General features: G+C 46.1%; 1 protein-coding gene across 14 annotated transcripts in view; it reads left to right on the top strand.

Annotated features, from left to right (window-relative positions):
- The window catches only part of HMGXB3 (HMG-box containing 3), a 52,681-nt gene that overhangs the window by 38,367 nt on the left and 1,506 nt on the right, over positions 1-12,808 (top strand). For all 14 annotated transcript variants that reach the window (XM_015452125.4, XM_073994578.1, XM_073994577.1 and 11 more), the window contains 6 exons: positions 1,918-2,049; positions 2,961-3,145; positions 6,639-6,858; positions 8,506-8,639; positions 9,420-9,536; positions 11,430-11,639. In XM_015452125.4, the coding sequence (XP_015307611.3) occupies positions 1,918-2,049; positions 2,961-3,145; positions 6,639-6,858; positions 8,506-8,639; positions 9,420-9,536; positions 11,430-11,639 (998 nt within the window). The remainder of the gene's footprint in view (positions 1-1,917; positions 2,050-2,960; positions 3,146-6,638; positions 6,859-8,505; positions 8,640-9,419; positions 9,537-11,429; positions 11,640-12,808) is intronic.

Consider the following 12,808-nt stretch of genomic DNA (forward strand, 5'->3'; position numbering starts at 1 on the left):
TGTCTCCATATAAATTGTAGAGTCAGCTTGTCAGTATCTGCAAAGTCCTGCTTGAATTTTTATTAGATTGTGTTCAATCTGTACATATCAATTTGGGAAATTTTGACATGCCTAAAAATGTTGAATCTTCCAGTCCATAGTCTTTCTCTCCATTTTAATAGGTTATCAGTTTTTCTAGTTTCAGCATATAGGTCCTGCACATATTTTGTTAGACTTACATGTAAGTATTTTACTTTTTTTTTTCAGTCCTAAATGACATGGTTCAGTTTCCAGCTATTCATTGCTAGTATAGAAATACAATTAAGTTTGTCTGTTGACTTTGTTTTTGTAGATGAGTATTATAATTTTTTTAAGTTTATCAATTTTATAGGTAAAAATTTGTATATAACTTGTTAATTTGTTGTATTTCTTTGTGCTAGGTAGACTATATGTCCTTTTTATGATCCTTTATGAGTTTTTTTCTATAGTAAATTTCTTTTGTGAGTGTTTTCATTCTTCTTTTGGGCTTTTCTTGACAGTTTTCTCTGAGTTTATCACTCTGTTTATTCAGTTTTACCTCTAGCCTGTCAGAATGTGGTATCAGTTGTCCTTTACATTTGTACTTGGTGATTTCTAGGGGCATCATGACTCTTTTGCTTTTTTATTTTGTTTTTTTTTTTTTTTTTTTTGAGACGGAGTCTCGCTCTGTCGCCCAGGCTGGAGTGCAGTGGCCGGATCTCAGCTCACTGCAAGCTCCGCCTCCCAGGTTTACGCCATTCTCCTGCCTCAGCCTCCCAAGTAGCTGGGACTACAGGCGCCCGCCACCTCGCCCGGCTAGTTTTTTGTATTTTTTTTAGTAGAGACGGGGTTTCACCGTGTTAGCCAGGATGGTCTCGATCTCCTGACCTCGTGATCCACCCGTCTCGGCCTCCCAAAGTGCTGGGATTACAGGCTTGAGCCACCGCGCCCGGCCTCTTTTGCTTTTTTAAAAAAAAATTTATGGGACCAGAGCTTTGCTCTCTCTTATGATTTCAGCCTTTGTACTTCTCCATACCCTTCTTCACTGGGAACACGTATTCCAAAATTTGCTTTTGTGCAAATTAGTGCATTATATTTTGTGCACATACAAAATCACCCACTTTCATTTGTCTTAAATTGACTGCACTTAAATTCCTCAGATTCATTCATTTCAGGATTTGGTGTTGGAGTGATTTCATAGCCTTTGTTACACCCCTTACACATTAATGATCTAAAGGATGCTCCTGGCCTTTCCGCAGGTGCGGTTGTGTGAGGGGTAAAGGACCTTTGGTCCTAAGGACTGAGCTGGGTGGGAGGAAAGTGTTTCTTTTTTTTTACTGGGGGGAAAAAGGATCTACTATATGTACTATTTCATTCTGTTGTTGTTGTTGAATGATGTATTGTAGGCAGCTTTGTGTCAGAACAGGTAGATCCATTTCTTTTTAAAAAAATGGATTCCATGTTGGAATACTTTATTCTTTTTAATGCTTTCAATTTTATGAATGCATCACAATTTAATTAACCTTTCTCTATTGATGGGCATTTAGTTGTGAGGTTTTTGTTTTCCCCTTTTAAAATATATAACTTGAATAAAATAGAGATGGGGCTTTTCTATGTTGCCCAGGCTGGTCATGAACTCCTGGGCTCAAGCAGTCCTCCCACCTTGGCCTCCCAAAGTGCTGATACTACAGGCATGAGATTACAGGCCATACCTGGCCTGTTTTGTTTTTTTGAGATGGAGTCTCTCACTGTGTTACCCAAGCTGGTCTACAACTCCTGGGCTCAAGCAATCCTCCCGCCTCATCCTCCCAAGTGCCTGCAACTACAGGCGCGCGCCACCACATCCTGCTGGTGTGTATTCTATTTTTTGCCATTGTGTATGATACGTTAATTTCCTTGTTGCCTCTTCTTAACCTGCAGGTCTCTTTAATGTGGGGAACAAGCTGCTGGTAAGCCTGGACTTGCTTTTTGCAATCAGAAACCAGATCAAGCTCGGAGAGGACCCCAGAGTGTCTGTCAGTGTTGTTCTGAAGTCAGTGCAGGAGCAGACAGGTAAAAGTTGTTTTCTTCCCTTTCTCAAGGTTAATCCTAAGCTCCCTGGGAATTTTCAGTGATCGTCTTTGGTTAAAAGACTTGTTTTGAAGAAGAGTCTGATTATTTTGAAAAGGAGACATTCTTAACTTCTGAATACACTCTTCCTTTTGAATTTTACAAATGCCAAACTAATTTTGGAAAGCATGAGTCTTTCTGTGCATCCAGGGACCCTTAGCAAGAGTTTACCAGTGACTTCCATAAGTACCTCCTTTGGTCATAGGGCGACTTGGCCCCATTGCATGTTAGACTCATTCTGACCACAGCTCCTGGATGTCTGCTTCCAGTCTCAAGGCTCATGCCAAGACCTGAGAGTGAGAACCGTCCTTTCTGTCTAGAATTTTTTTCCTCCATGCCCTCTTTACTCCTATTTGTGCTTTTCCCGTCCCTCTCCTATAGGCTCCAGTACCCCTCTACCTTACCTGCTGTGAGAACAGATGGAGTAGAGCAAAGGTGCTGGAGTTACATGGGCCTGTGTTTCAGTCTTGGCTCTGCCGCTTAGTTGCAGTTTGATTTTGAGCAAGTTATTCTTGTGCCTCTGTTTCTCCAGCTATAAAATGAGGATAGTAGCTCCTGGTTCATAAATAATTAAATTCGTGTGAGATTGGATGAGATAACATATTCAAATCTTTCAGCACAGCATCTAGTACTTAGTACAAGGCAGCTATCATTCCAGTGGGAATTGCCCTTTGGGTTGCCACCTGAGCACTTGCAGGCCAGATCCCTGACCCTCAGGGTAGTTAGTACACTGGAGTGTTCTTTGAGGTGAATCAGTCTGGCAGAATTGCTCTACTTGCTACCCACTGGCTCATCCCTAGTGGCTTCAGTGTCTTTTTTCTGTGCCCTTCTCAGTGTGCTTGCTCTTCTTCCAGAGAAGACTCTGACCTCGGAGGAGCTGAGCCAGCTGCAGGAGCTGCTGTGCAATGGCTATTGGGCCTTTGAGTGCCTCACTGTCCGAGACTACAATGACATGATCTGTGGCATCTGTGGTGTGGCCCCCAAAGTGGAACTGGCCCAGAGGAGTGAAGAGAATGTGCTGGCATTGAAGAGCGTGGAGGTAAGTGCCTCTTAGCCACCATGAGGGACCTGCGGAATTCTCTCATTTTGGCAGCTCCCTTCCTACATGATGTCCTCAGCAGGTGGACAGCGCCAGTCCTGTCTAGGTGAGGCAAGTGACTTTCTCCTCCCACAGCCCAAGATTTCATTTAGGGAATACCAGATGGAAATAGAGGCATTTATTTATTCAGTTACTCACTTGAAAAGTGTATCCAGTGAGTAAGTAGCAAAAAATATATATAATAAATATATTAAACATATAAATGCATGTTTTAGACACCTGAGAGATAGTAGTTAAAAAAAAAAAACACAAAACAAAGTTTCTGTCCTCATGGAGCTCACTTTCTGGTTTGGGGGACACAGGAAACAAATATCTGTCCAGGAGTAGTGAGTGCTATGAAGCACAGTAAAGCTGGGTAAGGAAGAGAGAGCAGTGTCATGGGAAAGGGCATTTGTATTTTATAGAGGGCAGTCATTGGGGAAGGCCTGTCTGATACAGTAGCATTTGAGTAGAGATCTGAAACCCATGTGGCTTTGTGGAGGAATATTCCAGGCAGAGGGAACAGAAAGAACAGGGTCTGAGGTGGGCTCGCTGGGCATGATTGAAGACCAGCAAGGAGACCGGTGGTGTAGCTCAGAGTGTGGGAGGGAGGGAGGGAGTGGTGGGGTATATGAGGTCCAGACGGTGCAAGAGGCCGACGCTATGTAGGGTAACGTGGGCTGTTTTAAGGACTTACACAGAGTGAAATGGGAGAGCCACTGAAGGGGTTGGAGGAAAAGAGTGACCTGAGCCGACTTAGGTTCTGAACTGAAAAATTTTCACACAATAATAACACCAAATTCAGATGGCTTCATAGATTAATTATAACAAATATCCAAGAAATGTTATTCCAAACATAGGCAAATAACAAAAGTGGATATATTTCCCCAACTCATATAAGGTTGTATAACTTTGGAAACAAAATCAGACATTTGATGTAAGAGAAGAAACTGGGGCTGAGTGTACTCATGAATATAAATGAAAGTCTGAATAAAATAATAGCAAATCAGATCTAATGAATAAAATAATGCATCAAGACAAAGTTTATCACAGGAAAGCAAGGTTGTTTCAACAGTAGAAAATATGTTAATGTAATTCACTACTTAACTGATTAAAGGAGAAACCCTATATGATAATTTCATTAAATGTATGGGGGGAAAAAAAGGTTTTCTAGTGTGATTCTACACCCGTATTTATGATAAAACTCGTAGCAAACAGAATAGTAGGACATCTTCCTTAACCTTCTTTAGGGTTTAAAAAAAATCCCTTAGATTACTTTTCCCTGTGATCATGCCATGAGGTCTGGTCTACACTCACAGGCAGGGACTGCCCCTTGGGTATGCCAGTAGTTGCATTGGAGTGTAAGGTTTCCATCTCGGAACTCTACCATAGTAAACAAGAGCCTGGGACATGAGCTGACCTTCAGGTGCTTACTGGACTTGCATCTCATGTGTTCACTGATCAGGCAGTTGCAGAACCTGTAGAGAACAGCTTTGGTGTACTTTGACTGGACCACTAGACATATTAAGGGTTGAATGCATAGTCCTGTCTTTTTCTTCCCAGTGAAAAAACCAGGCAGCTAAACCGTTTTGTGTGTGTTGTCTCATCTAGAGGCTGTTTCCAGATTGACTCAAATGTGCTTGCCTAGTAGTAATAATAATAATGTAGCTAAGATTTATTGAGCATTTTATTACTATGCCAAGTTCTTAATCTATGCTAAGTGCTTTACTATATGACTTCATTTTCCCTACAACCCCATGAGGTTTTCAGAGACATAGGCACTGAAGCCCAGGGGCCTTGCCCAAGCTCACCAAGCAGAGAGGAGTGGGGCTGAGATTGACCTTCTTCTTTCTCAGCCACTGGCTGTGGAGTCTGCACCCTTAAGCACTGCCATTCTCACCAGTACCTCCTAGGACTCCGAGTTCTAGTTTTTCTGATCATATCTGGCCACAGCAAGTTTACGGTTTCCAAGAATAGACAGAGGCCCACCTCCCTGCAAAGGTGCCATCTGCTAGTCCTGCCTGGCACCTGTCCTGTCCATATCAAGGCTCCTCTGTCCCAGAATGGAGTAGCATTCCCTTCACTCTCAGTTTGCTTGTCTCTTCCCTTCAATGGTACCAGGTTCTTCTTTCATAGAGGTACTTCTTTGTTCTGGAGAGGAGTGTGGTGTATGTGGGAAGAGGGTATCCTGAAGTCTATGAACTAAAACAGGAAGTTACGGAACAAAACTTAAATATGCTGTTATCCATGAAGAGACTTGTCAGCCCCTCTCTTGGGGTTATATAAAGGAGGATCCTGTGATTAGTTGGTGTACTGGGTTGGCATTTCCTGTTCCCTTGCTCCTTGTGGAGAGGATAGACTCAGCTGGCCTCATTCCCCCAGGTGTGCCGTTTACGCAGAGCATACACTAAGCACCCTGTGAGGTGGCGAACAAAGGAATAAGGTGAGGAGAGGAGCCTTTATGGGGAGCAGTGGTTCTTGGACTTCAGTGGGTATAAGAACTACACAGGGCAGTGGTTCTCACAACCTTTTAAAGTGGAGGGCTTGCTGGGTGCCACCCACAGGATTTCTGACTCAGGAGATCTGGAGTGGGGCCAAGAATTTGCATTTCTAGCAAGTTTTCAGGTGATATTCTTGCTGCTTGTCCAGGGACCACCCTTTGAGAACCATTCCTCCAAGGAAACTTTTTTAAATGCAAAATTAGGAGTTTAGTTCATACAGCTCAAGATGTGGCCAAGGTTTTTACATTTCTAATAAGTAACCTATACAACTCTGATTGAGGTATTAGGATCTGGGTCACGTTTTGAGAACCATATAAGAGGGCATTGCAAGAAGAGAAATTGAGTAGCACAAGCACTATTAATAGATGTCTATAAGAGATAAGTAAATGCTGCATTGGGTGGAAGAGATAGCTGTGTGCCGACAATGTGTGGGAGGAGGTCGGCGATCCACAGGGCCTTGGAAAATGGCTGGAATTTTACTCAATAGGATTCTGCTCGTTCTTGCCAGCCTGGTATCGGGAGTAAGGGTTTGGGCTTTGGAACTAGACCTGTGTTGACATGATTGTTCTGTCGCTTCAAGTGCTCAAATACTCACCTCAGCCATCCCCAGACTTGTTTTTTAGTAGTTCATTACAAAGTGTCTGACACATAACAGGTACTCAAATGGTAGCTCCCCTTTGTTTGTAAGACGGGGGAAATGACATGAACAAAGCTATAGAAACAGAAGAGACTTAGGGACTATTCATGCCTGGGAGAGTACTGTGGTGTAGGAGAAAGAAATGTGACCAAAAGTGGGTACAGAGCTTGAAATTCAAGGCTCCCTGGCAGGGCCTGGCTGTCTGACTTCTTCACCAAGCCTTAGTTTCCCCGTGTTTATAATGACAGGGTAGACTGTTGTGTTGTTGATGTTCTGTGACTCCCACAGTTTGACCTTCTTTATCCTGACCTTCTAGTTCACCTGGCCTGAATTCCTGGGCTCTAATGAGGTAAATGTGGAGGACTTTTGGGCCACGATGGAGACAGAGGTGATTGAGCAGGTGGCATTTCCTGCCAGCATCCCTATCACCAAATTTGATGCCTCCGTTATTGCCCCCTTCTTCCCACCACTCATGAGAGGAGCTGTGGTCGTCAACACTGAGAAAGACAAAAACCTGGATGTGCAGCCAGTACCTGGTAAGGCCACCTGGTGGCTGACTGGGGTCAAAAAAGGGCTCAATCAAGAGTCTGGGACGTTGTCCTTGGCAAGATAGCACAGTGGTAGCGAGAGGGCCAGGCCCCACTGGAGGACTCCTTTCAGAAAGATAATAACAGCCCGTGTCAAAATCCCCTAGAGTTTAAGTTCTGGTGCAGAGTCGAAGAGCGGTCCACCATATTAAATAGCAGGGGAGCACGGCTCATTGTCATTCTTCTGGGATACACACACTGAGTAGGGGAACTCCTGTAAAAAATGCTGATAAGGCTCCATCCCCAAAAATTTTCATTGAGAAAGTGTAGGGGCAGGCCAAGGAATCTGCCTTCAAAATAGGCCTCCCAGATGGTTTTGCAGCTAGTTTTGTGGATTATACATTGAGAAACCCTGGACTAGCGGATAAGAGGATAAGTTTCTAAGAGCTTGAGTTGGATTCCCAGCTATGCCACTTAGTAGCTGTGCGACCCTCTGTCAGGTCCCATCATTGCCCTAAGCCACTGTTGGTTCATTTACAAAGAGGGTGTGATAATAGCTATCCACTTCCTAGATCACTGAAGATAAAGTGAGCTAATACAGTTAGAGCAATAGCCTTCTTCTTTAACTGTAACTCATAGTAAGAAATACATTTTGTATCATGACGCAGAATGATATTCGTACATATGCACATGTGTATAATTGAAACAACATTCCCAAAACAGTATTTTTCCTTACCAAGTGCGATACGCTTTATTTTCTGTCTTATTTCATTTTTGAATTTTTGGAAATGACCCACTGAATTGATACCATAAGTACTTAATATATTGTGATGTGCAGGTTCTCAAACAGTGCCTCCTAATATTAGATACTGAGGTCCAACCTCATATTCCTATTAATACTTTAAGGGCCCAGGCATCTTTTTTTTTGTTTTGTTTTTTTGTTTTTTTTGAGACAGAGTCCCGCTTTGTCACCCAGGCTGGAGTGCAGTGGTGCGATCTGGGCTCACTGCAACTCCGCCTTCTGGGTTCAAGCATTTCTCCTGTCTCAGCCTCCCAAGTTCCTGAGACTATAGGCGCACGCCACCACACCTGGCTAATTTTTTGTATTTTTAGAAGAGACGAGGTTTCACCATATTGGTCAGTCTGGTTTCGAACTCCTGACCTCAGGTAATCCACCTGCCTTGGCCTCCCAAAGTGCTAGGATTACAGGTGAGAGCCACTGCACCCAGCCCCCAGGGATTATTTTTTTAAGGCCCCCACGTAGTTCTCTTGCGCTAGCCAGGTTCAGGAACGTTGTGTAGAGAACACTTTTAAAACGAGAGCTACTGCTCTCTTATTGCTGCAGTCATGGTAAGCATCTGAGGTCTTGGTTCTGAAAAACCTTAGAAGACTGGATTAAAAGCTGACTTATTTTAGGGTTTTTTTCAGTAGCTGTCTGCAGGGTATCTCACTCAGATGTTCCAGGGCAGAAAGCCAGTTCTGAGAGATTTCAGGTATCTGCAGAAAGCATGGACCTGACTTGAGTCCCACCTCTGCCAGCACCAGGGGAGAGCTTGGTGCAGAGCTGGCTTCCACTGTTTGCTGTTTTGTGGGCCTAGCCATGGCCTCTGGTGGCTGGCAGCAGCACCCTCCCACCAGCACTGTTGTGTCTTGCAGGTAGCGGCAGTGCCTTGGTGAGGCTGCTCCAGGAGGGCACCTGCAAGCTTGATGAGATTGGCTCCTACAGTGAAGAGAAGCTGCAACATCTGCTAAGGCAGTGTGGAATCCCCTTTGGAGCAGAAGACTCCAAGGTGAGTGTCAAGGGCAGTGGTGGCTATCGGGGCTTCTAGGATAGGCTGATTGGTCCACTTTTCAGGGCAGGGATATGAATACCTGTGACGGCATCCGCCTTGGACCCAAGCTGCTGGCAGTCAGGGATGCCTAGGAGGTGGTCAGCAGCTAGATGGTGACATGTATGTGGGGCCTGGCCTCTAGCAGTTCCTCCTGTTGAAGGTTGTGAGCCTAGGTTCTGGGGTCAGGAATCCTGGCTCTCCTCCTTACTGCGTGTGATCTTGGATAAGCTGCTTTATATTTTGAGCTTCATTTTCCTTGTTTGTAAAATGGAAATAACCAAAATACTAACCTCGTGAGACTGTTGTAAGGAATGCACTTTACAGTGTCTGGTTATTACCTATACAAGCTCTTAGAAAATGCCTATTATTACAAAGAGTGTGTGTGTGTCTATGTGTTTGATTCATACGTTACTTACTTTCCCTTTCATATTTCTGCGCTGTTGAAAATGTTCTGCTTCCTTCAAGATCAGATTCAAATGTTAGCTCCCCTTTGATGGTTTCTTTGCCCTGTAAAAAGTGAAAGGACTCAGGCCTCAGAATCCGACTGGCTTTGTCTGTGACCTAATCCTTTCAGGGCCTCAGATTGCTTACCTGTACCTAGAGGAGGTTGGGCTGATGAGGCTCCAAGGCCCACTCTATTCTTTTGCTTTGGGTGTTGGGTGAGTATGTGATGCTGAGCACCAGGCGTGGTCCCTTAGCATTCACTCTTATGTTTTTAATCGTGTCCTTCTACTCCAGGACCAGCTCTGCTTCTCCTTGTTGGCCCTCTATGAATCTGTACAGAATGGAGCTAGAGCTATGCAGCCCCCACCTCACTTCACAGGTGGTAAAATCTACAAGGTGTGCCCCCATCAGGTAAGAAAATAACTAGAGGGAGCTTGGAGTGAATTTGCTAATGTTGAACTTCCCACAGAGACTGATCCAGCTCAGTTTTGTGGGGCAAGACTTAAGTCACTGGGCAACCTCTGGCATAGCTGCCCATGGGTCAGGTACTACCCCGTGGGCTAGGAAGGGAGGCTGGGTCTTTTGTCAGTATTTTTTAAGCACTTTACCACATCCTGGGCATCAGCTGTTGAGGGTATAAGTCGAACTTGTATAAAGAATGACAAAGATGTCATTCCTCCCTAGCTGACCATATATTTTAGTGGGGAAATACAGTCACCACAGCTTGTGGCACTGGCTCTGAAGAAATTAGATAAGGGCCTAAGATAGAAAGTAACGGAGGAGGCTGGGCGCGGTGGCTCAAGCCTGTAATCCCAGCACTTTGGGAGGCCGAGACGGGTGGATCATGAGGTCAGGAGATCGAGACCATCCTGGCTAACACGGTGAAACCCCGTCTCTACTAAAAAATACAAAAAACTAGCCGGGCGAGGTGGCGGGCGCCTGTAGTCCCAGCTACTCGGGAGGCTGAGGCAGGAGAATGGCATAAACCCGGGAAGCGGAGCTTGCAGTGAGCTGAGATCCGGCCACTGCACTCCAGCCTGGGCAACAGAGCGAGACTCCGTCTCAAAAAAAAAAAAAAAAAAAAAAAAGTAATAGGGAGGAACCTGCTGTCTGAGGTGGCAGAGAAGACCGAGACCTGCAGGATAGGGAGGAGCCCAGTGACAAGCCAGGGAAGGAGTGTTGCAGCCAAGGGACCACCAAAGCCGTGAGTAGGGAGACAGAGTGAGCTGAGAGGAGGGGATGTTGGAGGGCTCCCCAGGGGCCAGATCACATAGAGCTCTCTAGGCCAGAGTAACAGTGGGTATTTTATTCTGAGTGATGAGGGACCTTTTGGACGGTTTTGAATGGGAAACCTGTGGAAGGGTGTGGAGAAGGTCACTGGGTTAATTAGCTCCAGGACAGGTTATATACTAGATGACAGAGTGGGCCCAGGTAGATACTGGGATGGAAACCCCACTTAACAGGTACTAAACGGGAGAGAGGTGGCTTAGCAGAGCCTTCAGTTCACTGAAGCACGTGAGTCAACAGGGGTACCTAGCTATAAAAAGAGAATCCAGTTCCCAACTACTTTAACAGAAGCTGTGTCTGAAGGAGAAGCTTAATGCTTCTACCCTGGGCAGATCAGAGCCTGCTCAGGGGATTGTGTTCATGCGACGGGGGTTCATCTTGTGAGAAGCAGCTGACAGCACAGGGAGAGCTGTAGATCTTGGGGACTGTGATGGGAGTGGCATCACCTGAAGGTGACAGCCAAGTGGGTTTTCCCAGAGCTGTGGAATGGTGCTTGGGGAGCCCTGTCAGTGGAGGTGTTTACTAGACTACATTGTGAGTTCCCATCTGGGCAACAAGCCCACTGGGGTCTGGTGGGGAGCTTGCTCAAAGTACAGATGCTTAGACCCTACTCCAGAGACCTTAGTTTCTTAGGCTTGACCTGGGGCCCAGGCATCTCCATTCTTAACCAGCTCCTAGCTGCTGCTGCTGCTGCTGCTGCTGTTGCTGTGTAGCTAGCATGGTGAACTGGTAGATGGTGTGTAGAGAGTGGGGTTTTGAAAGATGTTCTGAGGTGCCTTTCAGCCTAAGTTGAGGACAGGATGCTCCCAGCTGTCTCTCTGAAGGGCAAAGATGAGCTGGTGCCTTCATTTAAGGACAGAAGTAGGAAGGGAGCAGAATGCCATGGGCTCTGGCAGGATGGCCATGGCTTCAGCCATGAAGCTGATTGCTCATCTTCCTGGGGAGTGAGTGAGAACTGTACACTGTCTGCAGTCTGGCTTCCTAATTAACCCTGCGCCCTTGCCCTTCGTCTCTCAGGTGGTCTGCGGCTCCAAGTATCTTGTGCGGGGTGAGAGTGCCCGTGACCATGTGGACCTGCTTGCCTCTTCCCGCCACTGGCCGCCTGTCTATGTGGTAGATATGGCCACGTCAGTGGCCCTGTGTGCTGACCTCTGCTACCCAGAGCTGACCAACCAGATGTGGGGGAGGAACCAGGGCTGTTTCTCTAGTCCCACGGAGCCACCTGTGGTGAGTCACCTCCTGAGGAACTGCCATGTCTCCTCAGGCCTACCATGTCTTGCTCTGTCACGCAGGCTGGAGTGCAGTGGCATGATCTTGGCTCAGTGCAACCTCTGCCTCCCAGGTTCAAGCAGTTCTCCTGCCTCAGCCTCCCGAGTAACTGGGATTACAGGCATGCGCTACCACACCCGGCTAATTTTTGTGTTTTGGTAGAGACGGGGTTTTGCCATTTTGCCCAGGTTGTTCTCAAACTCCTAGGCTCAAGCAGTCCACCTGCCTCAGGCTCCCAAAGTGCTGGGATTACAGGCATGAGCCACCACGCCCAGCCTACTCCATAAGTTTTTACTGACCAAGCCCTCTGTTTGAGGCCACAGTATGTCACTTAGGTGTGCCCAGGGTATCCCAAACATAGGTACCTTGTGTTAAAAGAGGTTGCCTTCCAGAGAAGCCTAGGAAGTTGCCACCTTTGACAGTCATTGTGCACACTGACATATTAAAGGCCCCAGCCAGCCCTGGATTACGGTTAATTCACCATGTCTACATTTAGTTGACCATGGATATACTGCATGGCATGCAGTATATCTGTTGTGATCTGAAGATACTCTGGTTAGAAAACACTCATTTTACCAACCCTTTCATTAAAAGGGGAAACTAAGGCCCAGAGGGGGAAATGGACTTTTCCAGCTCACACAGCAGATTAGTGGCAGAGCTCTTGTTTCTGTGTCTTGGTATATTGTACCAGACAGTATTTTTCACCAGTCATGTACCCTCCAAAGCCAACCTTTGTCCTTTGCTGAAATAGATGTCAGAACTGATAATTAGGAAGAAGTTCCGGAAGAATAACAAGGGTTGAGTGCCCCAGCCAGGATGCATTATGGGAAGTGAAGGCCTCTGGCTTTGCCTTGGAGGAGTCATTGTTGTCATTACTCCCTGGGGCTCACTGGCTCCATGAGCATGCCAGGGACCCCAGCAAAGTGTCTTAACCTTAGTCAGAGCCTTATCTTTCTGCTCCCCTGCAGCCCCTGGCCTGAATGGACCGGGGGCAATAACAGCCCAAGTAATCCAACATCTGCTCTGGAAGGTGGCCACTGTTACTGTCCCTGTTCTCACGTGAGGAAATGGAGGCACTGGGGGGCGGGGGTTGGCCTAGGAGGCACAGTACATGGTGATGTTAGGAT

This window comes from Macaca fascicularis, chromosome 6 (genome assembly GCF_037993035.2).
Source record: "Macaca fascicularis isolate 582-1 chromosome 6, T2T-MFA8v1.1".
Lineage (NCBI taxonomy): Eukaryota > Metazoa > Chordata > Mammalia > Primates > Cercopithecidae > Macaca > Macaca fascicularis.